The sequence below is a fragment of the Electrophorus electricus genome, chromosome 9 (genome assembly GCF_041902795.1).
Source record: "Electrophorus electricus isolate QZ-2024a chromosome 9, ASM4190279v1, whole genome shotgun sequence".
NCBI classification, from domain to species: Eukaryota; Metazoa; Chordata; class Actinopteri; order Gymnotiformes; family Gymnotidae; genus Electrophorus; species Electrophorus electricus.
This window is the reverse complement of record NC_137505.1, coordinates 8,230,001-8,257,500: the sequence shown is the minus strand read 5'-3', so window position 1 is coordinate 8,257,500 and position 27,500 is coordinate 8,230,001. Positions and strand designations below refer to the sequence as shown.

Here is a 27,500-nt window from a genome sequence, read left to right as displayed (position 1 = left end):
ATTCAGCAGGTCTTCCAGAGACTCCACAGCATGCTGGCAGAAGAGTACAGTGGAGAGGACCTGCAGATCATTGCCAGCCCGTCCATGGAGCAGGTGCGTGTGGATCACGACTTCCTCCAGCCGTCCACGTCCCAGAGGAAGGACAAGTTTGCAGAAGTCTGTTGATGAATTACACTGACGCGTGACTCTGTCTTCCTGCTTCCTTCTAGATCAGCCTGTTACTGTCGGTGAATAAGTAGCTGTTGTGGGTTCCTTCAGTGTTCTCTAGCTTCCCCCATTGGCCAGACCAGCAACGGTCCCAGCAGAAGCCAGAGCCCCCTGCTGGGCTGAGATGAGCTCTGGACATGACTGGACTTCCCGTGACTGCACTACACAGAACTTTAACTTACACCGACGGTGCAATTGTGAAACATGAGTAGCGGACCTGGGATGAGAATGTTTGGTTTTAATTCTTTTGTTTTATTTTTTACCAGTTTATTTTGTACAAATACTTCTGATCTGTGGCGAATGTTATGTTGTATGTGGGGGCTGTTCTACTACAGGAGTGCAGGTGGAGGACTCCGCCCGTTCTCTCTTCTGGATGGAGACCTACATTCACACACAACAGCCAGACGTGGGGCAGAAATGAGTGATTTTGTTTGCGCATCCAGTGAACACAACAGCACAAGAAAACAGCTGATATTACACGAGAGAAATAACACACACAGTCTTCAGAAATAACATGACTGTTGATCTGAGTCCACATAATGACTCATGTCAAACCTTTATCAGCATCTGTTTAAGGTTCTGCATGTATTTGGTAAAGCGTTGGTGATGTCTTACAGCCTGGGTCTTTCTGGCTGGTTTCCTCTGAGATGGCATGGGTTTGGTTTTAAGGGATGTTCCTTCAGTTCACCTGGAGACTGTTGCAAGTTTGCCCTTTAATCTGTTTATTTAAATTTAGTTTGGGATCACTCTGCTTGCTGTGTCTGGTTATAACGTACCCGTATGTCGTGTAGACGATAAAATCCCGACGGCTTCACCAAACACGAGCCTTGTCCCTGTGGCGTTGGCATACATGTACAGATGAAATGTATTTATTCCTGAGGTGTGATTCCTCCCAGCTGAACGAGGCGTTCTGTTCCAGCTTCAACAACGGAAACGGAAAGTTTGAAGTGGAAGCATAATCCCCCATGCTGTCTTCAAGAGACACTCCACTTCCAAATGAGGACACCGGCTTCTCTGTCTCGCTGTCTCTCTCTTGGTAATGACTGGAATTTCATCTCCCTTAGACCAGGACAAATGCAGCCGCGTTACCGTAGTGCTGAGCTCTGGCATGTACCCAACATGCCCGACTGTTCTCGTTCGTCCTGGCAGGCTGAGCAGTGTTGCGTAGGGAAACTGGAGTGGCAGATGGGTAGGGCAGGACCTGCCCCGTCTTCAAGCATCAAAGATGGTCACTAATTTTAAAATTATGGACAAAAAGAATCATTTCTTATTCCTTTTCTATTAAGCAAGATAAAGATGACATTGGTATAGATGGTAGTAGTTACTTTTGCACTGTTGGGACTGATTGATCTGAATTAATTAGACATTAGCAACGTTCTGGGGGAGATGGCCACTCTGCTGTTTATTTCTGCGTTAGGACAAAGACCCATCATGTCCAGATTTGAAGGTTGCCGGAAACCTTTGATGTCATTGATGTGCTTTTTCTGATCTTTGCACGGTTCTCAGAAATAATTCTTCACATTGTTACATAAGAAAGTTGGCAAGCTCACTCCAAAACATCTCTGGCAGAAAATAAAAAAGCTTAAAGTGATCTGTGTTTTTTATTTCGGGAGTCGGTGGGTTGTACCTGCTTGCAAAGCCTTAGTAGCCTCTCAAAATCTTTATTTATGTTTTATTTTTGTCCATGGTATCTAAAGCCTTCGGCTCTGAGCCAGTAGGCTAAGCTAGACTTTAACCCAGGCTGGTGCCCGCTGGAGGAGAACAGCTGCTCTGAATCTTCTCCAGCAGGCCGTGGCTCTCGGGGGGGGTCGTCTGGAGCCTGCGCCAGTGAAATCAGAACATACAACAGTATGGAGGTCAGACTTTTACTTAGTGGCTGTTGAACACAACAGACGTGAATATTAATAGCTGTTGACAAATTGTCTCTACTGGTAGACAGTGTTTCGTTGAGCTGCCCTGCAGCTCCATGCTGTAGTCATAACAGCTTTAGCTGAACCAGCTCATGAAAGCTTGTAAAACTGTAATTCATTAGCTATTTAGACAAAATAGTAAAGTTCTATATTTAGGGCTGAGAGCATTTGAATGAATTGTCTTCTGACGCTTTCAATTCAGACCACCAAAGGAAACTTTTGCAGGTGTCTGATGGAGGCACAGTAACAATTTGTCTAACAAATTACTCAAATATAATAATCATCCTATAACAGTTAATGTTTCATGTTAATTATTTCACTGTAAATGCACAGATCTGTTCCCCTAGAGCAGTAGAATTAACTTTGTGCTTGGCCCCTGTGTTGATGCTTGTGCTCCTCCTTGATTGGCGGAAGCTGAGGTGGACATACTCGACGATACGCAAGTGGATGTGAACGTGGGGGCTCAGATGTGCACACAGCCTGGAAGGGAGGTGTGTGCATGTGTGAGCGTGCATGTGTGCGTCCAGGCCCCACCAACTCCAGAGCTGCGTTAGGGCTCCTGTTTTTGTAAACCACACCCATCTGGGTGGTGTTCACGCTGGCTTAAAGGCCCACTGCACATTAGGCACAGGACAGCCCAGGTCCAGTGGAACTCACAAGCTCACTCAAGCTGGTCTTTTTTATGGGGCTGTTAACACTAAGCACCAGTGCTGTATGTGGAGTTACCTTGGCCAGCAGTCATTTGTGGTCCACCCCCACGATTAGTATCTCAGTCACTGTTAACCACACCACACCTATAGTGTAGCAGAAGATGAAACTGAATCTGGCTAAGGAGTGAAAACAAGCCTGCTGCACAATCTTGGAGCCTCAGAAAAACATTTCACAATCTGCAGGGTTTCTCCGGCTATGCCTACAGTCTACGCCAAATGGAAGCTGCAGACCAAAAACTGTTGCCTCAGAACCATTTCAAACTGCTGTTATGAGGCTACAAAGCAGTCAGATGTGCAGCCCTGTGTTCAGCACAAGGCCACCTGATCCCTGAACCTTTAGGCTACGCTCTACAGGGCACAGACTGGGCAAATTGGCGTTTACTGGTAACCTTGCACAATTGCCTTAACTCCCCTTCTGACTCCACTGGGCTGGGAGCAGGTTGCATGGCCTTTAGATGTTGGGTCACCTCTCAGGCTACCTGAGGGGTAAAGGAACATGCGTTAAGGGCCATTCGGACCCTCTGCTTTAGACTCTTAACAGCCCAGAGCCAAAACTAATAGAAACAAGATGAATCTGGATGCTAAATGCTGGTATGTATGAGGATCTGGGTTGTGATCAGGCACAGTTATCATTTTCATATTTGCTTTTGTTATAAAACCAAATTAAATGAGAACCTTTTCCAGTTTTTATTATTCCAGTACGTGTGTGTGTGTTTACCACCTTTTAAATTCACAGTGGAAGTAAATATTTAAATGTCTGCCGGCTGCAGTGTTCCTGCCAGGTTGTGTATGTGCCAACTTGCTAGTGTGTGAACCAATGCAAAAGACTGAAAAGATTACCATGTGCAATTTATATAATGTATATTACAGAGAGAGAGAGAGAATTTCTGATCCTGTTCATGCTAGTTTTGTTTTGTGTGTGTGTGTGTGTGTGTGCCGGGGTTAGTAGGTTTACATGGAGCACATGTCGAGTGGCTGCAGGCTACAGTCTCTGGAAACCTTTGTGTACTTCACTACAATTCTCCTCATCTGGAACTATATACAGCGCCGGGAAAAAAAGACGCCACTACAAAATGATCAGTTTCTCTACTTTTACAATGGATGGGTGTGTGTTTGGCCAGGCTGAGCAGTTGTTTTACTCTATAAACTACTCTATAAACATTTCTTCCAAATTCCAGATAAAAACATTGTTTTTATGTGGTTTTTTTGTTTTGTTTTGTTTTTTTAATGAAAATGACTAATGGTCAAAATAACAAAACAGTTACAGAAATTTCACACCACAAATAATGCAAAGAAAACAAGCTCATATTCATTTATAAACAACACAGTACTAATATTTCAACTTAGGATGAGTAAAAAAAAATCTATATTTGGTGGAATAACCCTGATTTTGAATCACAGCTTTCATGTGTCTTGGCATGCTTTCCACCAGCCTTTCACATTGCTGTTGGGTAACTTTACGCCGCTCCTGGCACAGAAATCCAGGAGCTCGGCTTTCTTTGATGGCTTGTGACCATCCATCTTCCTCTTGATCACATGCCAGAGGTTTTCATTGGGGTTTGGGTCTGGAGATTGGGCTGGCCATGATAGGGTCTTGATCTGGTGGTCCCTCATTCACACTTTGATTGACCTGGCTATGTGACATGGAGCATTTTCCTGTTGAAAAAAAATCAATCTTCAGAGTTGGGGTACATTTGTCAGAGCAGAAGGAAACAAGTTTTCTTCCAGCACAGTTTTGTAAGTAGCTTGATTCATGTGTCCTTCACAAAGACAAGTCTGGCCGATTCCATCCTTGCTGAAAGATCCCCAGATCATCACCGATCCTGCACCAAATTTTACAGTGGGTGTGACACACTGGCTTGTAGGCCTCTCCAGGTCTCCGTCTAACCATTACATGACCAGGTGTTGGACAAAGCTGAAAACTGCACTCATCAGAGAAGATGACCTTACTCCAGTCCTCTATGGTCTAATCCTTATGGTCTTTTGCAAATTTCAGTCTGGCTCTTCTTTGCTTCTCATTGAGGAAGGGCTTTTTTCTAGCTTTGCACGCCTTCAGCCCCGCCTCCAGAAGCCTGTTTTGAACCTTCCTTGCTGTGCAATTCACCCCAGCTTCTGCGTACCATTCTTTTGTAGGTCACTTGACGTCATCTTACGGTTGTGACATTCGAATGAGGTGGCGATCACCACGGTCAGTAGAGTCGTTTTCTACCTCTGCCAGTCTGTAGCTGTTGTTGTCTCATATGTTTGCTGCTTGACCTTGTTCTTATGAACCTCAGTTTTTGAAATTTTCAAGACAGAAGCAACCTGATGCTCACTGTATCTCTCTGCCAGTAAAGTTACAATGGAACCCTTCTTTTGCTTATTAAGAATCTTTCTTTTCAACACCTTTGGCATGGTCTGTAGCTGTAGTTTGACTACACTTACTTTTTGGGTAGCTCTAGCACAGCTTTTCCCATCCAGGTTCTATAACGAGAATATTCTATAACAAGATAACAGCAGCAGTAGTTTTATACTGTTGCTCGTTAGAACAGGATTTTGTTAAGGTGATCACCTATTCAGTGTCTGATTAAGTAGAATGAGGTGTGTCTGTGAAGGAATTCAATACTTGAATGGAATGGCTGCTGTACATGCGGAGATGCCGATTTAAGAGAAAATTGGAGCGGTCTCATTTTTTTCTAGAGATATATATACACACACACACACACACACACACACACACACACACACACACACACACACATTATATATATATATATATATATATATATATATATATATATATATATATATATATATATATATATAGTGTGTGTGTGTGTGTCTGCTATGAAAAGGATGGATGGATACCTCAACATCCTTTTACTTCAGTTAAAAAGGTGCAAGTCCTGTCATGTCAGGGTGGATGTTCCTATATGAGAGTCTGATATTGTGCGCTAAGAACATTCTTGCTCTGTTAGCAGACGTGCAGTAAAATCAGACTGTTGTTGTGTAGCGGAGGAGGGTGTGAAGTCTATGTCACTTACAGTATCCAGAGTGCACCAAAGATGAAGGTGAGTCAGTAACTTGGCATTTTAAAGAAATTCCAGAGTTACTCCATATTACATTTATGAGAAGAGAAAGACTTCATAAACTTAAGAATATAGCTATTGTTGGATTTACAGAGGGTTGGTAGAGTTAGCCCTATAATTAAGGGTAGTGTGCATCTGTGTGATGAAATGAACAGTGTGGGATTATGTTTGGTATAGTAGAGTTAAAACAGGATTAAGATTAGAATTAGAGTAGCAGTTGGGTTGATCCTAATGGTTCCCTGTTTCCAGCAGCAGGCCTCAGTAACTGGTGGCGGCACTCTTGGGCTCTGCTCTCCAGATGCCTTGTCAGACAGGCCATGAGCAGATCGTGTTTCTCTTCACTTCTGCGATTTTGAATTGAGTCTTTTCCCAAGAGACAAATACCTACACAAATACCTACAGGGCTAAGATCCACGCCGGCCCAGTGTACGTAATGGTAGAAAGGAAAACCACAAGGGACATAACACTGAAGTTCAAACATTTACGAAAACCAGACATCACGAACAAGACCAAGATCTGTGTGCAGACCGTTTATTAATCTGCCTGCACATACACAGATTGTGAGTAAAATGACACCTCCTGCTCGTCAAACCCGTTAACACTCATCATTCACATAAATGCCAGTATAGGAAGACATTTTCAAAACAGCTAGAGAACATCTGCATCTGTACTGGAATGCGACTGGCTCAGTTAGGTGGGGGTTGGGGATGCAAAACATCCGGATATCAGATCAGTGCAGGCTCCGAATACTGTGGCGGTAATCAGGATATTGTGCAATAGCAAAACTCTGAGGACTTGCTCGTCTTTCTGAGTGCGCTGTGTTCTGAACCCGAAGCCTCTTGGTCCTTCAGAACTTCGAGTATGAGCCTCCTTTAACATTTCTTTTTTTAGTACATATGACATCAGGCATCAGAAATGCCACTGGACTGAACATTCTCTCACACTGTACAGTTCTTTCAAAGATTAGCAGGACTGGCACATTGTAAATGCAGAAGCTGAGTGGGTGGCTATATTTATAGACTGGTTTGGTTTGGAGTGCTTTTTACTGTAACGTGCAACTAAACTTTCTGAGTACAGAACAAAACTATGGCAGTCTTCCATGTCTCACTGCTCTGGGTGCCTTTATGGCTTTGGATATGTGGTTATCTGTTTTAGCAGAATTGAAAGGTTCCAAAATTCCCACCTCTTCTTGCCGGGTGCTTTGGCTGCACTTCGGAATGGTGGCTGAGGGCCAAAGTCCATCTTCACACTCTCCAGGGTGGCGTTTCCTTCTCTTCCAAGAGGAGCACAGCCATTCGCCGGGCCGTTTCGCAAACAAAACAGCTAAAGAGGAGGTGAGGGGGTGGGGCTTGCTAATCCAGCTAAAACAGTTCATTGATTACAGATGGGGTGAATGTCTCGTCCAACTGAGATGGTTCCGATCCATTAATTGCCTTTTTACACAATTTATTTATTTATCAGGTGCAAAAGGTACTCGTGAATTCACACCTACAGTACAGCCCATGTGCCGCCTAAAATGAACACAATAAATAAATGAATGTCGACTATCTTTGAGCTTGCTACTACCACTGCTGTGGTCACCTCAGAAAGCAGCTGTTCTGGTCCTAGCCTGCCACCAGTCTCCGCTGGGGCAGCACACAGCAGTCTGCTGGCACTCACCTCCTCAGGGCGGGTGACGTGAGCCAGCTGTTGGCGCGTCACCACAGCATGCGGTGCCTGCTGGCAGTGCTTGCGCAGGATGGCGTCCAACTCGCCCTCGAGCAGGACTCTCCATCTGTGAACACAGCAGTACTGAGAGGGCTGGTTAAACAGTAACATCCCCACAAGCTGGAGAAGGTTTTACCTTCAGCCAAACCGTGTTCACACCCAAAGCCATCGTTAATCGACTTACATACCCCTCCCTTATTATTGTTCAAATGCAGAAAAACAAACAAAAATATCTACATGACCACATGAAGACTCTACAGTATGTCAGATCAGTTTTAAATATGGATCCAGATGTGTCCTTAAAGCAAGACATAAAAATATGTGTAACGCATAAAAATTGGCTCATGCCCCACCATGTCAAACTTCCCTTCGTCGGTGTGAGCTTTCAGAAGAGTTTCTGCATCACTAGTTGACATATGCTGTTATGGATGGATTCTATTACAAGGTCCATCTCACTCTCCACAGCAGGCTTTTGTGCTACGAAATAGAGTGTTTAAAGAATGCATAAACCAAAACAAGCTAATTTGTCATTGAACCGACTGGGGTGTACTCAATCTGTTCTAACAAATAAAAGAGCATATTTAAGATACTGAGTCATTGGGATGTGTACATTATAGACAGCGAGTCTGCTGAATTTATAATACAGAAGATAGTCAAGAAATAAAACTCAGTGAAAGTAAATGTGTTCACCTCTAACACCTCAGATACTGAATTATTCTCTTTTTCCTGGGATGGGGATGTACACTCAGGGCTCTGAAGTTAATCAGAATAGTACTATGTTGATTAGGGTGTAAAGATTCTCAAAGCTGCAACAATATAAGGAGATGGAAAAACCCAGCAGCCTTTGAAGGGCCCTGGTCGAGCCGACACGTTCACACACCTTTCTGCTCCACACCCTGCTTCCAACACCACAACTCCCCAACACTACCCCCTCACCACCACCACCACCACCACCCCTAAACACCCCTAAACACCCCCAACACCACCATCACCTCTAAATACCACCACCCCGAATAAAGACAGAAGTTATTTCAGATATAGGCTGGCATTCCACAACATTATGCAATCTTAAAAGATAAATAGCCTAAAGAATAATAATAATAACAAAAAACATTTACCAACTACAAAATTCAAGAGGTCCCAAAACTTGACATGGACATTGTCCATTTTTTCCAGTTCCCAATATTAAAAAATCTGTTTTTAATCTCTAATTTAAAGGTGCTAATATGGCCATAATACTGGATGATGCATGAATTCAGTGGTCTGTGGATGTGTGTAGTCAAACATCAACTGTGTAATCCTGCATAATCTTGATTCTGGTACCAACTTCTCTAGGAACAAAGAATACCATTACAACCTGTGTTGAAGTGCTTCTTTTATACTTGAGATTTGGACACTTGATCATATGACCATTAAATAGACTTACATTTACAGGCATCCAGAAAAGTTATCAAAAAAGTTATCGAGTACAAATAGATTAAAGTCTAGAAATACCCTTAAATTGTGATTCTGCCAAAACAAAATCAGTACTGAAACCTGGACTGGGAGACGCAGCTCAGTGTAACAGCAATGAAATGCAAGACAGTTCAGTTTCAGGGTCGGGTTTTGGGTTTGGGTTTTGGATCGGGTAAGGGTCGGGTTTTGAATAAAGCCATCAAGTAGGAGGGAGCTGTTCCATTTGAAGGGTTTAAATCTAATATAATCTGACCCAGCAACAGGAAGCCAGTGAAATGAACACAGCAGTCCAATGACATGGGAGAAGTTAGGAATGTTGAAGACTAGCCGTACTGCAGCGTTCCGCATCAGCTGCAGGGTCTGATGTCGCGCACGGGAAGTCCTGCCCGGAGAGATCTGTGGTAGTCAAGTCAGGAGAGGGGAACAAGAATCTGGGTGGTGTCCTGAGAGAAAGACAAGGATGAATTCTGACTGCGTGAGAAGACACCTGCATGACAGAGTCAAGTATGTGACATGAGCTAAGAATGACAGCTGGACATCCACAATTACTTTGAGTAGACCTGGTGGCAGACTGGTATCCTGCTACTGGCCAGCAGTTAATAAATAGCCTATAAGCTGGTAGTGAAATCAAAGTTGGCTAATGAAGGTTTGTTAGTAGTTAATAAATTAGATGTTAATTAGAAATGAGTTTTTTCTGTTTCTAGGCATCTGTTTACTTATATAGGACTAATTGATTAGCATCTTGTGCGCAAATTTGGAAGCGTTCGGTTCTTGCTGAGGAAAGCAATAGATTTTATTATTAGAGTTGCAGATTCTAATAATAAAAAAGCTATTTGGTTTTCTTCAAAGTGTATGACTGGGGTAGTTAAATTAATCTAAATTGAACCTTATGTCTTTACTTTATTATGTTTTAAATAAATAATTGCTCCATTCCTCCAATTTTCTTGATGCATAGTGCTGTATGTGGTGCTGAATCTGGACCTGCGTGGAGGTCTGGTTAAGCTCCATGGGCAACAGCAGGCCAGATGGGGACAGGCCATGTGTTTGCACAGCCTGTCCAGCAGAGGGCAGACCTGCAGACGCGGCATTTGTAGCTGCACGTGCACTAAATCAGCTCCTGGCATCATCTGGGCCTCTGGGTAACAGCTGGTGAAATATGGATGCAATAAGACTAGCTGTGGACTAAAAACACACTGAAATGTAACCACTGGTAATTCTTTGGGAGAATAAGGTACTCAGAAAAGAAATATAGAAATGATTTTAACAGTCATGAAATAACAATTACAGTAAAGTTACAGTAAGTTATAATTGATGGTTGATTACTCTGTTACTATAGAAATTGCTGACACTCAAATCATACTGGAATGACCCAACACTGAACTCCACCAGTATGTAACTCCACCAGTATGTAACTCCATCAGCCCTTCAGCATGCCGCCAACATGGGAGCGAGTGTATGAGGAGCTGTGCACGCTGGCTGGAAGGGATGCGCGTGCACGTCCGGGTGCAGCCATACAGCAGGTCCTTCCTCATGCTAATTGGTCTTGCTCTTTTTCATTCATGGCTAGTTATGTTTGGATGAAAAATCCTTTGAACTTGAACATGTGGTGTACGCACTGTGTCAGCGACAGCTTGGCAGCAGTTGTAGATGATAAGTCCGCTGGAATGATGGCAATGTGGCATGGCCTCTGGAGGTAGAGATGACCAACATGTCAGTCTGGTTCTGTTTATCCTTCATTACAATGTAGATGAAGTCTGCAGCTTCAGTGAAGGAGATTAGAACTGCGCCCGCAGACCAGCTGGTGCCGGACTGCTGCAGGGCTCAGGAAGGCTCTTTAAACACTTCTGAAAATAACAAATCAAACTTCTTTTGGTCTGATAAGCAAACTCTATTTAAGAACTTTAAAGGAAGAAAACAGAATGCTGAGTATGTGTGTGTGTGTGTGTGTGTGTGTGTGTGTGTGTGCGCGCGCGCGCATGTGTGTATGCATGCATATGAGTATTTATAGATACAGAGCTATAAATTGTGTCCTGAGGACATGGAATGTCAATTTTACTTTATTGTGAAGAGAGAGAGAGTAAAAAGAGAGTAAGAGAGGAAGAGAGAGGAATAGAATAAGGGTTAGGGTATGAGGGTAACAGAGTGTAAGGATTAGGGTATGAGAGGGTAAGAGAGTAAGGGTTAGGGTATGAGAGGGTATGAGAGTAAGGGTTAGGGTATGAGGGTAACAGAGTGTAAGGATTAGGGTATGAGAGGGTAAGAGAGTAAGGGTTAGGGTATGAGTAAGGGTTAGGGTATGAGAGGGTATGAGAGTAAGGGTTAGAGTAAGGATTAGGGTATGAGAGGGTAAGAGAGTAAGGGTTAGGATATGAGAGGGTATGAGAGTAAGGGTTAGGGTATGAGGGTAACAGAGTGTAAGGATTAGGGTATGAGGGTAACAGAGTGTAAGGATTAGGGTATGAGAGGGTACGAAAGTAAGGGTTAGGGTATGAGAGGGTACAAGAGTAAGGGTTAGGGTATGAGAGGGTACGAGAGTAAGGGTTAGGGTATGAGAGGGTACGAGAGTAAGGGTTAGGGTATGAGAGGGTACGAGAGGAAGGGTTAGGGTATGAGAGGGTACGAGAGTAAGGGTTAGGGTATGAGGGTAACAGAGTGTAAGGATTAGGGTATGAGAGGGTAAGAGAGTTAGGGTTAGGGTATGAGAGGGTATGAGAGTAAGGGTTAGGGTATGAGAGGGTATGAGAGTAAGGGTTAGGGTAAGGATTAGGGTATGAGAGGGTAAGAGAGTAAGGGTTAGGGTATGAGTAAGGATTAGGGTATGAGAGGGTATGAGAGTAAGGGTTAGGGTATGAGAGGGTACGAGAGTAAGGGTTAGGGTATGAGAGGGTATGAGAGTAAGGGTTATGGTATGAGAGGGTACGAGAGTAAGGGTTAGGGTATGAGAGGGTATGAGAGTAAGGGTTAGGGTATGAGAGGGTACGAGAGTAAGGGTTAGGGTATGAGGGTAACAGAGTGTAAGGATTAGGGTATGAGAGGGTAAGAGAGTTAGGGTTAGGGTATGAGAGGGTATGAGAGTAAGGGTTAGGGTAAGGATTAGGGTATGAGAGGGTAAGAGAGTAAGGGTTAGGGTATGAGTAAGGGTTAGGGTTTGAGAGGGTACGAGAGTAAGGGTTAGGGTATGAGAGGGTACGAGAGTAAGGGTTAGGGTATGAGAGGGTACGAGAGTAAGGGTTAGGGTATGAGGGTAACAGAGTGTAAGGATTAGGGTATGAGAGGGTAAGAGAGTTAGGGTTAGGGTATGAGAGGGTATGAGAGTAAGGGTTAGGGTATGAGAGGGTATGAGAGTAAGGGTTAGGGTATGAGAGGGTACGAGAGTAAGGGTTAGGGTATGAGAGGGTATGAGAGTAAGGGTTAGGGTATGAGGGTAACAGAGTGTAAGGATTAGGGTATGAGAGGGTAAGAGAGTTAGGGTTAGGGTATGAGAGGGTATGAGAGTAAGGGTTAGGGTATGAGAGGGTATGAGAGTAAGGGTTAGGGTAAGGATTAGGGTATAAGAGGGTAAGAGAGTAAGGGTTAGGGTATGAGGGTAACAGAGTGTAAGGATTAGGGTATGAGAGGGTAAGAGAGTTAGGGTTAGGGTATGAGAGGGTATGAGAGTAAGGGTTAGGGTATGAGAGGGTATGAGAGTAAGGGTTAGGGTATGAGAGGGTACGAGAGTAAGGGTTAGGGTATGAGAGGGTATGAGAGTAAGGGTTAGGGTATGAGGGTAACAGAGTGTAAGGATTAGGGTATGAGAGGGTAAGAGAGTTAGGGTTAGGGTATGAGAGGGTATGAGAGTAAGGGTTAGGGTATGAGAGGGTATGAGAGTAAGGGTTAGGGTAAGGATTAGGGTATAAGAGGGTAAGAGAGTAAGGGTTAGGGTATGAGTAAGGGTTAGGGTATGAGAGGGTACGAGAGTAAGGGTTAGGGTATGAGAGTTAGGGTTAGGGTATGAGAGGGTAAGAGAGTTAGGGTAAGGGTTAGGGTTAAACATGGATCTATTTCAGTATGCGCTTACGCAGGATGTAACAGAAAGGATATATGGTAACGGTTCTGTCTGGGCAGCGAGTGTGGATTAAACCTGAGCGCGTGCTTCCTCTGAAAAGACGCCTATACGCAAAAATACAACTATTTCGCCTTAGCAAAGGAAGGCAGCAGAATCTGGGATTTCCTAAAACAGATCCAAGTGTTTGAAAAAAAAAAGTTATTTTGAAGAGGAAATGAAACAGTCATGCTGGTAACCCCCAGTAATACCAGTAACCCGCAGTCATGCTGGTAACCCCCAGTAATACAGTAATACCAGTAACCTCAGTCATACTGGTAACCCCCAGGCATGCTGGTAACCCCTAGTAATACCAGTAACCAGCAGTCATGCTGGTAACCCCCAGTAATGGCAGTAACCCCGAGTAGTACCAGTAATAATCCCAACTTCATCAGATAGCTGCTGAAAATTGTTTTAAACTGTGAACCACTTTAGTTAAAAAGAGAAATAAAAATGTAGCCAAAATTACAAAATTGTGACATCATTTTGCCATGTTGTATAATGCTGTTAATGTCATTAAGCCTCCGGTTCTGAAAATGAATTAATAAAAGTGGAAATAAACACAATGTTGCATTGATTTATATTCAACACAAAACAGCTGGCCAATGTTCCAGTTATTATGCAACTCTTTATACGCTCTCACATTCTTCATCATGACTAGTAGTAGTACAGAGTACAGGAAGTCCCTCACATCTTGGGCCCTGTTCTCTAGTTCTTCTCAGAGTTTAAGGTTATTCTCTAGATCTTCTCAGAGTTGGAGTTATTCTCTAGATCTTCTCAGAGTTGGAGTTATTCTCTAGTTCTTCTCAGGGTTGGAGGTTATTCTCTAGTTCTTCTCAGGGTTGGAGGTTATTCTCTAGTTCTTCTCAGAGTTTAAGGTTATTCTCTAGTTCTTCTCAGAGTTTAAGGTTATTCTCTAGTTCTTCTCAGAGTTTAAGGTTATTCTCTAGTTCTTCTCAGAGTTTAAGGTTATTCTCTAGATCTTCTCAGAGTTGGAGTTATTCTCTAGATCTTCTCAGAGTTGGAGTTATTCTCTAGTTCTTCTCAGGGTTGGAGGTTATTCTCTAGTTCTTCTCTGGGTTGGGGTTATTCTCTAGTTCTTCTCTGGGTTGGAGTTATTCTCTAGTTCTTCTCTGGGTTGGGGTTATTCTCTAGTTCTTCTCTGGGTTGGGGTTATTCTCTAGTTCTTCTCTGGGTTGGAGTTATTCTCTAGTTCTTCTCGGCTAATGAATTGATTAGTTGGTTTCTAGTTGGCACTTTTTTCACATCACATCAGCTGTGGTTCTACCTTAAACTGCATTAATGTTGAGTAACGGCATTTCACTCTTGACAGAGTAAAGGCTACAGTGGTTGTTGTAATGGCTGGTGTCTGGGGATTTGACCTTCTCCAAATGAACTGAGCGCTGCTTTGACTCAGGCGAGGTGGTGGTCCAGTGCTTGGTATGCAGTACACCTCAGTCTCTTGGCTGTCCTCCTGCCTCCTCATTTGACTGAAGGTCAGTGTCACAGGGACTGGAGTGGTGTTTTAGGGCAGAGGGATTGCGAGAGGAATCAGCGAGTGGTGTTTTTTAGAACAAAGGTTCTTAGTCCTACTGGTTGGCTCAATTTTTGTTTATTTCTTCATTTGAGTCTGCTTATATAGGTTTGGAGAGTCAACGTGTACAGCAGAAAACTGCAATTTCACACCTCCAAAATATGAGAGCCATAGAGTCACATTTCATATTAAAGAAAAACAAAACCATCTTGTATTTTAAATATGGCAGACAAACATTCGTTCTATCCTCTGAAGGACAAGCCTAAACATTGTAGTGGTGTAATGTGAGCACTGCTGTGCCTGGTGAAAGTGAATGTGCTAATCACCGATAAATAAGAAATAAGACAGAGTACAGAAGAATGTAAGGAAGTGGTCAGCCCCTGCAGGACCGTCTGTACCCCATCTTCATCTTCAGACCTCAAGACTAGCAATTATAGTGGCAACAAACAGGAGAAAGAAAAATATTCATCCTTTGTTTTCACAAATCAAGCCATTCTGAGCACACGTTGCCAGAGCATTGTACACAACTACATCATGAAGCATGTTACATGTTGAGACCATGAATGGCCAGGACACAGGGTGTGTACTGATGACATACTCTGGTGTCACACCTACACAGCTGTGTGCCAGTCTCCTCCGCTCCGCCCACTCCCAGTCTGTGGCTTCACCGTTACCATGGTGATGACCCCACCATGTTTTGGTGTGTCTGTGAACTCGGGTATTTGAGCATGTGCTACAGCGAGCTCTGGTCAGTGAACAGTGAGGAGGGCTTTACAGGCTGTTTAATACTCTCTCCAGCAGCCTTGTGATGTCTAAGTGGATTCATGTGTTTTCAATCATCTTTTGGGACAATAAAAAGGCAAAATGTTCATCCCTAACTAGAACTGTATTATGTCTTAAAAACATACACAGGGAATTGCTAGAAATGCTGAGAATTAACAGATGCCATATAACCAGCATGCCCTCGTTAACAGTGTGGAAACTGTTTGTTTTTCTAAAAAGTTGGCAGTCAGTGTAAAAGCTTTATAAAATAAATATTGTTCACTTATTTACTGAGAAGGAGCCCATCCTCATCTTCAAAGACTGCCAAATATGTAACGTGAATATGTGACTGTACGAACGTGTACATTGTAAGTGCACCTTCCTCGAGTCTGTGAGCAACGCACTCGTCAGGTCTGTCGGCCCAGACTCCTCCTGATCCATTAGTGTCTAACGACAAATACAAAATCAGTAATGTGATTGTCATTTTTTAGTTAGTGTTTGGACTACAATGAAAAGATGTGTCATTTTTTGATTCTTAAAAACCTTTTGGAAACTTCCATGGAAGTGTGTGTTATGGCATAAGACTGTGAGAGAATTCACACGAGACTGAAGCTGGCTTCTTGTTCACCTTCTTTAACATTTCCACCTTTACGTTTGTACAGTCCGCATTCTGAAATAGTGAAATAGTTGATAGCATTACAATTTCTCACAAATATTCAATTAGCTAATTAAAACACTGTGAGATTTGCAAAACCTATTATTTTAACTCTAGCTATTTGTCTTGTTAAGTTAAAAATGCCATAAACTGAAATTAGGAATTAACTAGCGAAGTAGCTGTTACTAGGTTGGTTCTCGCAGAAATTACTGGTTGATGGTAACAGAAATATACACCCCCCGCCTTACAGGTGAGTCAGGAGTGAAACACCCACACAGACCTGGAGACTCAGGGGAAGGTCCTCACCACTGGCTGCAGGTGTGAGTGTGATGACATAACATGAGTGATATCAGGTTTAGCTGAGTAAAGGAGTCTTAGCACTGCAAACTCTTTGTTCAGGATAAATTAAAGAACTTTGGGTTTATGATCGACACTAGGTCTTAAAACAGTTTGCATAAATTAGATGCAAGCAATTACATGATTTGTTATATGCTTTTTTTCTTAGAGTAATGTAGCAGATATTCCACTACACACACACACACACACACACACACACACACACACAGGTTATGGGGTCACAGACTCCCCCACTGCAGTTGAGCTGGTGTCTCAGACAGAGAGCATGTGGAGACTGGTAACTTACTGTAGCACACACACAAACATACACACAGACACACACATACACATCTGGAGCTGGCCCGAGGGCATGGCTGCATGACACACTGAAGTGCTGAGTAGGGAGTCTACATCATTTTACTGAACCACAGGGGGTGTGACCCAAAAGCACACCAGCCTAAATGTGTTTGGCCGGATGCAAGACTAGGTATGATATGTGTGATAGCAGAGGATAGGTAAGACTGAGGTAATTTCACATTTTCTGTATTTTCTGCTGCTGAATAGACACGTAATATTTATTATTTAATTTTAAATAGTTACGTGTTATTTAATCATATTGTTGAAAAGTGTTTAAATGTTTTTTTTTTTTTTTCAAATTCTTAATCTTATTGCTTTTGCAGGCAGGTGAAGTGATGAAGGAGTCTCTCCCCTCCCCTGTCGTCCTGCTGTTGGTTTTTGCCCTGTCGCAGGACTCTATCCAGGCTGCAGGGTACCAGAACCTCACGGCAGCTGCAGGCACTTCTCCCCCACAGCTCTGACGTCTGCACGCAGCTGCCCCTCTTCCCCTGTGCACACGCACGACCCAGATAAAGGACACCTTCAAGTACATCAACACCGTTGTCTCCAGCCTCGTTTTCCTGCTGGGAACAGTTGGGAATGTGACTTTACTAAGGACGATCAAAGGGAACAAATGTATGAGAAGTGGACTCGGAATTCTCATTGCCAGTCTGGCCTTGGGAGACATTATTCATATTATTATTGATATTCCCATCAATGTGTATAAGGTGAGTTCACTAACGGAAACATATTTGTTAGCACCACAAATGAACAGAAATGTGACAAAGGTTCATATAATTTTGAAGATATTTGTGTCAAAACCTAATTAAGTCTCAACGTTTCAATGATGCGTTGCTCTTTGTTTCCTTCTTGTAAACTCATCCCTTTTGTCCAGAAGACCTCGTTGGGCATCACTGTCCTAGGGCTGTGTGCCTTACGCATCGACAGGTGCAGCCAAACACAGTCTAGCTATCCCAGACAAACTATCCTTCAGTTACTCAGAAATGATCATATCATTACAGTTTCATCTTCTCCATGAAAGTAAAAGATTGTGTTTTTACTTACAAGGTATTGAGTTGTTGCATCCAGGAGTTTTATCAAAAAACAAGGCATTCCAAAGTGGACAGCGTTGAAACTGTTTATAATATGGATGACGTCAGCTGTGTTGGCTGTTCCTGAGGCAATAGCGTTTGATCAAATCACAACGGAGTATAAAGGAGAGTCTGATTCACCCCGTGCAACACTCACACTTCATGAAGGTAATACTCTAAAATTCACAAATTATTCTTCTGTTCGAGTCACTGATGCTGGCCTTTTCTGTAAGGACTATCAAAGTGTTTTTTAGCACAGGGATAGTTTCAACATTTTTGCTGTAGTGTTCAGCACTATGTAGTAAAAAGCTAGTTACTCAGCTGCATATAGTTGTAATGGACAGGCCAGGTCACTCTTATTATCAGAAAATTATTATTTTCTGAAATCATCAGTGCTCTCTCTCTCTCTCTCTCTCTCTCTCTCTCTCTCTGTCTATATTACGCTCACGTGGTGGTTCTCAATACTGTTGTAGGGTCTGTATCTTAAACACACTGTGGTGGAAGGATCTGCTTCCTGTTGGAAGCAATGTTTGCAGACATGTTTACAGATATGTTTACAGACATGTGTATAGGCATGTTTACAGGTATGTTTACAGACATTTACAGATATGTTTACAGACATGTTTACAAGTGACAGTCTTTCAGGCAGCTCTACTCTAGAGGACCCAGGAGATCTTATAGGAATTAGCTATGACTCACGTGGTGTGAAACTGTTGCTAGCACCTAGTCAACTCAGCATTTAGTCTGACTCATTTGGCATATTTAGAACCTTGGCACTTCCCTCTTACATAAAAAGGCCTGAAACCTGTGAGTAACTAGGATTAGGATTAGGATTTGTATTAGGTTAGGACTAGGACTAGGGCTAGAGTTAAAGTCAGGGTTAGAGTTATTTGTCATTGTTAATTTTTCAGGTTATGGTTGTTAAATATAATGGTATGTGAAAGTAAGAGTTTTGAGGAATATATAGACAGCAACATTAGTTTTTTATTTTTACTTTTTAATGAGTAAATGTACTCTATACTCAGTTATGTGGAATAAGAGTTTCAAGGCATTTGTTTACAGGCAAGTTACTATCAGTTAGGTTCTGTCAGTGTAAAACACTTTTGAGTTCTACCACATCCTTCTGGAGTAAAACACTCATAAATGTGTGATATGAAGAGTCATTTCACTCATGACACACTGTTGAGACTTTTGGTGAGTAACAGCTATGTTAGCACAGTAAAAGTGTTATGGAAATAAACTATTGCTGCTAGTACCTAGTAACAGCAATTCTCTGAGCATTAAAACTTAACTCTAATGCTGCAGTACTGCACAAAAAAGACCATCATCATCACCATCTTCTTCATCATCATCATCTTCATCCTCCTCCCAACAAATACTTACATACATATTTTCCAAAGGTTCATCATCTTTCTTCTCTCCATGCAGTTCTACAAAGCAGCTAAAGACTGGTGGCTCTTTGGGTTTTGCTTCCTGACTCCCCTGCTGTGCACAGCATTCTTCTACGCATGTATGAGTCAGGAGATTCTCAGGCCATGTGCGCAGCAGTCTGAGCTGAACTACACCCTTAAACAGGTATGGCTGGGATATGTCCCATCTGTCCTCCTCAATCTGTGTGACCTACTGCTCACTGACCTCCATAATATGAAACTGACTAAAACTGGACAACATTTTTACTGTAAAACGTAAAATGCCCACATGCCCAAACACCCATACGCACCAAGGACCAAATGCCTACACGCACCAATGCCCAAATGCCCAAACACCTACATGCCCAAACACACCAACGCCCACACGTCCACACACTAACAGGCCCACACGTGCACATGTCCAAACGTCTAAACACCCACACACCCAAACAGCCAAATGCCCAAATGCCCACATGCACCGACATCCAAACATCCAAACACCCAAATGTCAAAACGCCCACAGGCCCAAACACCCACACATCCACACACCCACATTGTATGTCAGCTTGGATGAAGAGCTGCTGATAGCCATCTACTCCAGCATGCTGTGTAGCGAGAACATGACGGTGACATTAGGCTGATTAGCTCTTCACTCTCATTAGAAAGGGACTGATTAATCCTTTATAGACTGTTTAATACTGCTTTTCTCTAACATATGCAAATACCAGCACAAGGTCAGAAAACTGAAGACACACAATGGCACATTGCTTCCTTCAGCTGAATAGGAACTGAATAGCTGGGAGGAATGAACTGAAAGAACGTATAAGCACATGGCGTCGGATGATGTGTGTGTAAAATTTGTTCTCAGACTGGTGAAGTGATGTGTGTGAAGAAGAGAGCTGTATTGTGCTGGAACCGAGGAACCGAGGAACCGAGTCATTGGTGTTTACAACCACGTAGACTGTAGTGCATCAGTCCAGAGTGCTGTGTAGACTGTACTGCTTTGTAGCAGTGCTGCAGTAACACTGGTGGCAGTGTGTACACACAGTAACCAGCGCGCTGGTTCTCTCTCCCCTCCAGAGACAGGAAACTGCCAGAGCTGTTTTCTGCCTGGTGTTTGTGTTCGCCATCTGCTGGCTTCCACTTCACCTAAGCAGAGTTTTGAAACTGACCATCTATGATTAAAAAGACCCCAAGAGATGGGATATGCTGAGGTAGGTAATGCTGCGTTTGTGTGTGTGTGTGTGTGTGTGTGTATGTGTATATATGAGTGTTGGGTGAGTGGATGTGGGTGTGTTTATGTGTGTGTGGATGTTTGGGTGTGTAGGTGTCAGTCTGGGTGTGTGTGATGGTATGTGTGAGTGTGAGTGTATGTGTGTGCGTGTATGTGTGTGTGTCTGCATGTGTGTGGTATTGCCAGTAAAACATTTTGCTTTCTGGTGTTTTCTAGTGCCTTGCTAATTCTTGACTATGTGAGCATTAACATGGCGTCTGTGAACTCCTGCATCAATCCCATAACCCTGTACACGATCAGCAGAAGGTTCCGACGACACTTCCAGGTCAAGACAGAGACACTTCCAGGTCAACCCAGTCTGTGTTCTGGCTAGCAAACCATCTCTCACACTACACTGGCTAGGCTGGAGCTCTCTGCTAGCTCAGGCGTGTACCGGGCAAAGCACCAGCAGATCGACCACATGTTCCTTTATCTTGCTACAGTGGGAACAGGACACCTGAACTAGGCAGAACAGTAACTCACCCTTTAACTGTTACTCATTGGTAGACCTCGCTTAACATCAGCATGAGATGCCTCATAAAGGTTGTGTGACATTATGCCAGCACGGTTTGATTACAGATTAATTATTAATTAATGTATCCCCCTGGAAATCACATGGCAGCATGTGGAATGTCAAATCTTTATACGATTATCCTGCCTGACATCATCAAACGTTTTAGTTTGTCTACACAAAAAGGCAACCTTGAGCCGTGATAATGGCAACAGCACACACAAGAACCGTGAGCTAGAATACAATAGGTCGAAACTTAATTCAGATTCTGTCGTATTCCATTACAGTGGGAGCAGAAAGTGCAAGCGTACAATGATATCAGTGCTGCATAATTTATATTGCTAATATAGTTCAAAGCAGGGATGTATTTCCAGATATATGGATTTATGTTAGAGGGTCAAATATTATTTATTATAGTTTTGTATAATATTATTCTTAATACACTGTTTATTTTATCATGGATTATTTTTTGTCTATATCTTTTTTTAAGTTTGAACTTTCTGTAAAAATGATCCTCTTTTGTTTATTTATCTCTCAGTTATTACTGTGCTGCTGTGTCTCCTCCCCACTGAACATCCGAGATGAGGGACAAACCTTCATGAGGTCAAAGGTCACAGATCCTGCCTCAGACAACAGCTCCAAGGATGACCCTTCACCTAAATACTGTGTTCCTAACAACATGACATGCCTGACAGTCTGCTCGTGTCTCTAATCTGAAGACGTGCCTGACAGTCTGGTCATATCCCTAACCTGAAGACGTGCCTGACAGTGTGCACATTTAACCCAGACCACAGGACTTCAGGGAACATGGGACACAGGACATAGGCAGGACTTCGGTGAACACAGGACACAGGACAGCAGTCCTAGAATTAGCTCTCTGTTTTTGCTGATCTTAGAATTTCAGACAGTAAGATCCTCTTTCTGGGTGAGTGCATGTTTGAATCTGTTTTGATGTGTGTTCATGTACTGTTTGTGTATTTTTGTAGGTCTGATTTTAAAATAAAATGTCCAAAGACAATGTTGTGTTCTATATGTGTTCTGTACTGAAATATTGACGTTCATGGCATATCAGTGCTTACTGCAGCCCAGGGATATTAGAACAGGTCATTTTACAAGACAACACATACATGACTCTCAACATAGTCCAGACATGGAAACTAAAACAGACATGGACACAGACACAGACATGGGCACTGACACAGACACGTACACAGACATGGGCACTGACACAGACACGTACACAGACATGGGCTCTGACACAGACACATACACAGACATGGGCACAGACATTGGCACAGACACAGACATTGACACAGACACGGACACAGACATGGACACAGACATTGACACAGACATTGACACAGACACAGACATTGACACAGACATTGGCACAGACACAGACATTAACACAGACATTGGCACAGACACAGACATTGACACAGACACGGACACAGACACAGACATGGGCACTGACACAGACATGGGCACTGACACAGACACATACACAGACATGGGCACTGACACAGACATATACACAGACATGGGCACTGACACAGACACGTACACAGACATGGGCACTGACACAGACACGTACACAGACATGGGCACTGACAGACATGGACACAGACATGGACACAGACATTGGCACAGACACAGACATTGACACAGACATTGGCACAGGCACAGACATGGACACAGACATTGGCACAGACACTGGTCTTCAGCTAAAAAACAAAGCTTCTGACTCTGCAAAGAGGACATCTGGTTTTGGCAGGTAAGACACACACTCACACACACACACATACACACACACATACACACACACACACACACACGCACACACACACACACACACACACACACACACTTACACACACACACACACACACACACATACACACACACATACACACACACACACACACACGCACACACACACACACACACACACACACACACTTACACACACACACTCACACACACACACACACACACACACACACTCACACACTCACACACACACGCTCACACACACGTGTTTGTTCAGCCCTGGCTGTCCCTGCAGGCTTAAACTCAATTCCAGCCATTATGTCAGGTGCTCCCTCCAAACATTTCACACAGTGTGGGCTGCAAATCACGGCTTGAGTCATTCAGGTGCCTCAGGACTGCGCTCACACCCTGGCACCTGTGCTGAAGACAAATATTCCCCTATCTGTAATTGCACTCCCGTTTCCCATTGGGGGCTAAATGGAGAATATGTCAGGCACCATAGCTGTGGCGCTCGACAACAATGCATACAAGCCACTCTGTGTTCGCGTCAAAAAGCCCGTGAGTGAGGAGAATGATTAGAGCAGCCTCCCCTCCCCATCACCCTCATAGAAGCAGCTTGGAGAAACTCCTGCCTTTCATGCTGCCGTTCTATCCGTCACACGTCGAAGAGAAAGTGCCAGATCAGCACCAGTTCTGAGTTCTCCTCCCGCCGCAGTGACTGATTGATGACGGGTCTATTTATAACACGCCGTTACACGTGTTGTGCACTGGGACACCTTCAGGAGCCTGAGCCTGAGCCTGAGAACGAGGCAGCGAGAGCGCAGGGATGACACAACGAGGTCAGGGGGTGGTGATCGCAAGAAAGAGTGATGGGAAAACGTCCTGATGGGCCTCTTCACCTGAGCCATGCCTCTTTCACAGAATCAGAATAGAGTGTTTTAATGCTTAAGCACACTTTGTTAAATTGAACACAGTGAATTGATCGTTGAATAATAACAACAAAAAAAGAGCATAATAATGTAATATACTGTATTATAATATAATGTATATATTATACTGAACCAAGAAACGTATACTTTTTTAATATCAGTATTTGGCAGATGGACTTATTCAGAATGATTACCAGTTACTTCCTAAATCAGAAATCAGTAAAGATGGAGTGTAAATTAATTTTTGCCTCTCAGTGGTACTCGGGAAGTCCGGTTTTACCCACAAAGGCTGAGTTTGACTGCAGAGTTTCATCGTAACCAAGCAGGAACACAACAGATCAGTCATGAGGATGAAGCAGTAGCTCTTCAGCTGTTTAAAGAGGTGGGTGAACTTGAATAACATGAAATTGTAGGATAACTGATTAATTATTCTAACATACCAGACTAAATATCAACACACAGGGTTAGCTCTAGAAGTAATTAGCAGGGTTAGCTCTAGCAGTAATTAGCAGGGTTAGCTCTAGCTGTAATTAGCAGGGTTAGCTCTAGCAGTAATTAGCAGGGTTAGCTCTAGCTGTAATTAGCAGGCTTAGCTCTAGAAGTAATTAGCAGGGTTAGCTCTAGCAGTAATTAGCAGGGTTAGCTCTAGCAGTAATTAGCAGGGTTAGCTCTAGAAGTAATTAGCAGGGTTAGCTCTAGCTGTAATTAGCAGGGTTAGCTCTAGCTGTAATTAGCAGGGTTAGCTCTAGAAGTAATTAGCAGGCTTAGCTCTAGAAGTAATTAGCAGGGTTAGCTCTAGCTGTAATTAGCAGGGTTAGCTCTAGAAGTAATTAGCAGGGTTAGCTCTAGCTGTAATTAGCAGGCTTAGCTCTAGAAGTAATTAGCAGGGTTAGCTCTAGCTGTAATTAGCAGGGTTAGCTCTAGAAGTAATTAGCAGGCTTAGCTCTAGAAGTAATTAGCAGGGTTAGCTCTAGCTGTAATTAGCAGGGTTAGCTCTAGAAGTAATTAGCAGGGTTAGCTCTAGCTGTAATTAGCAGGGTTAGCTCTAGCTGTAATTAGCAGGCTTAGCTCTAGCTGTAATTAGCAGGGTTAGCTCTAGAAGTAATTAGCAGGGTTAGCTCTAGAAGTAATTAGCAGGGTTAGCTCTAGCAGTAATTAGCAGGGTTAGCTCTAGCTGTAATTAGCAGGGTTAGCTCTAGAAGTAATTAGCAGGCTTAGCTCTAGAAGTAATTAGCAGGGTTAGCTCTAGCTGTAATTAGCAGGGTTAGCTCTAGCTGTAATTAGCAGGGTTAGCTCTAGAAGTAATTAGCAGGGTTAGCTCTAGAAGTAATTAGCAGGGTTAGCTCTAGCTGTAATTAGCAGGGTTAGCTCTAGAGATAATTAGCAGGGTTAGCTCTAGCAGTAATTAGCAGGGTTAGCTCTAGCAGTAATTAGCAGGGTTAGCTCTAGCAGTAATTAGCAGGGTTAGCTCTAGCAGTAATTAGCAGGGTTAGCTCTAGCTGTAATTAGCAGGGTTAGCTCTAGCTGTAATTTAATGTTAACGAGTATACTGAGTAGGTACTCCTGAAAAGCTTTCCTGAATATACCTGAATAAATGAGCTATAATAGATAAAGATAAAGGGACAGTTTTTGTTTTGTTCAGCCTTCTTATTACTCCAAGTATGTTAATAATTGTAGATACACCATTTACATGACACTTTTATCCAAAGCAACTAAAAATTATGACTAAAGACAGCTTGAGTAATTGCAGGTCTTACTCAGGGGCACAACAGTGGCAAGGTGGCAGTGGTGTGGTTTGAACTGGAAACTTCTGATTACAAGTCAACATTACAAGTACCTTAACCCTTGTGCTACCACTACCCTGTATTGTTACTAGGGCTTTGAGCTTTACATTTTACAGAGATAGAACTATATTGCACATACGGACATACGTAATTAAATACAGTATATCACATATTGGTGATTTTGCTGTTACTTATATTAAATTCAAAAGAAAAGGTGTCTAGTAACTCTATCCCTAACTCTAAACGGTACGTCATATGTAATCATTTGATTGTGTTGATACAAAACCTGTACAGGTTAACATTTCCTTTCCTGAAGAAAGGTTAGATTATTTGGATTTGTTTTCTCAAAATTGCCATGTTTCGAGACGCAAACCCTGTATTCCCAGTTGGGTTGGAGTGAACGTCAGAGTGGCCTGCGCCAGACTGAGAACAGGCCACATGCGATTGGCCAGTCACAAGCATTACACATCAGGCTCCCAGCTGAAAGTTCGTCTCCCAGGGCTCTGGGTTTAATTAAACAGTATAAATTTAATTAAACTGCAGGCTTACTGGCACAAGGAACTCTTTATATGAGATTCAGACACAGACAGGTATTGAAAAACAGAGACCAAACAACAGTAAAAGGAAAATCTCTCAAGACAGTGAAATAAGCTTCCCATCCCACCCCCAAAAAGGAAAATAACTATACAAGCCTGTGTTTGATCTGTTCTATAAATTAATTACACATTTTTTTGTGTTCTGTATTATGATTTAGTGCAAATTAGATGGAAATGAGATAAAATATTCATTTAGCTATCTGGGGAATCTGCCCAGAAGGCTTTTTGTCTTTCGGTCTGGCTCAAACTACTGTCCATATGGTGGCTGCATCCCACAGTGTTGTAGAAGTGCTGGTCTAATGCCTACTGGCAGGGAGAGAAAGAGAGAAGAGGGAAAGAGGGAGAGAGAGAGAGCATGAATGAGAGAGGGAGGGAGAGAGATAATGGCCCAGGCTTGGCAGTCCAAAACCGCCCAATTCTCCTTGTTACACATTTAAAAACATATTTATTTTTCTTCCTCATAAACTTTGTCTGTATTTCTAAACAGCCAGCCACACTTTCACGTCCTTCTGCCACGTCTGGCAGGTGAAGAGCTGCTTGCACGCTGGCAAGACCCTTCCTACTCCTGGCCAGCAACTAAAGATCTAACGTGTTATTATTTACGTCCACCTTTAACAGAACTACTGATCTGACTGGTTTCAGAACACTTAGCATCTCTACAGATGAGATTCCCTGTTGTTTTGATGGAGGCTGAACAAACAGAAACATCTGCTAGCTTCTTAGTCATCGAAAATTAAATACGCAACATGCTGGCAAAAGAAAATCAAACTGCCACATGTTGGTTATTAAATGCAGTCAGAAACACTTTATTCACACACCATACAGCAGTTTATACAAGATCTGTATGGGCATCAGGTGTGATGACAATAGAAGGTAAACATAAATGGTTTGTGTAATTTATTGTTACTACAAAAAGTGTCAAATTGCCTGGAGGGAAGTAGCTATGTACAATATTTTAATGAACTCTTAGGTGCTTGTGTTTTACGTTTCTTTTGTTTTCTCTCAAGTATGAATTAAGTGTTTGAAAGAACTGTTCAAGTAGTCTAGTGATGTTTATATCTGGAACATTGTATGATCTCAGCTGAAAACTATCAAATATCTCCATCAAATTAAATGGTTACAACAGACATGACTTCATGGAGTGGCACCATTTGATGTTAATGGATGTTCAGGGTGTCCCAAGTAGCGTGTGACATTCAGGGTGTCACGTTTAGCATGTCACATGAAACGTGTGACGTTCAGGGTGTCACGTGTTCCATGTCATACTGCCACGCATGTCCTGCTCTTCTTCATAAAAGCAGCGAACATACTTCTGCTCCCAGCACCTGGCTGGCTACAACCTGGAGGACGACATGGCTAACGACGCCTCGGTTAAG

General features: G+C 42.9%; 2 protein-coding genes across 3 annotated transcripts in view; both read left to right on the top strand.

Moving 5' to 3' along the window:
* The window catches only part of cog3 (component of oligomeric golgi complex 3), a 19,390-nt gene extending 17,592 nt beyond the window's left edge, over nucleotides 1–1,798 (top strand). For both annotated transcript variants that reach the window (XM_027030452.3, XM_027030451.3), the window contains 2 exons: nucleotides 1–93; nucleotides 210–1,798. The exon at nucleotides 1–93 is cut by the window's left edge and continues 6 nt beyond it. In XM_027030452.3, coding sequence (XP_026886253.3) covers nucleotides 1–93; nucleotides 210–239 — 123 coding nt within the window. In that variant the 3' untranslated portion in view covers nucleotides 240–1,798. The remainder of the gene's footprint in view (nucleotides 94–209) is intronic.
* Nucleotides 1,799–14,736: 12,938 nt separating this feature from the next.
* On the top strand, nucleotides 14,737–22,036 carry LOC113590345 (endothelin receptor type B). The gene is given in 9 exon segments (XM_035522953.2): nucleotides 14,737–16,409; nucleotides 17,106–17,489; nucleotides 17,657–17,709; nucleotides 17,830–17,982; nucleotides 17,984–18,020; nucleotides 19,281–19,427; nucleotides 20,342–20,475; nucleotides 20,712–20,842; nucleotides 21,584–22,036. Coding segments are annotated over 8 exon segments (792 nt in total). The 5' UTR covers nucleotides 14,737–16,409; nucleotides 17,106–17,399; the 3' UTR covers nucleotides 21,631–22,036.
* The last annotated feature ends 5,464 nt before the right edge of the window (nucleotides 22,037–27,500 follow it).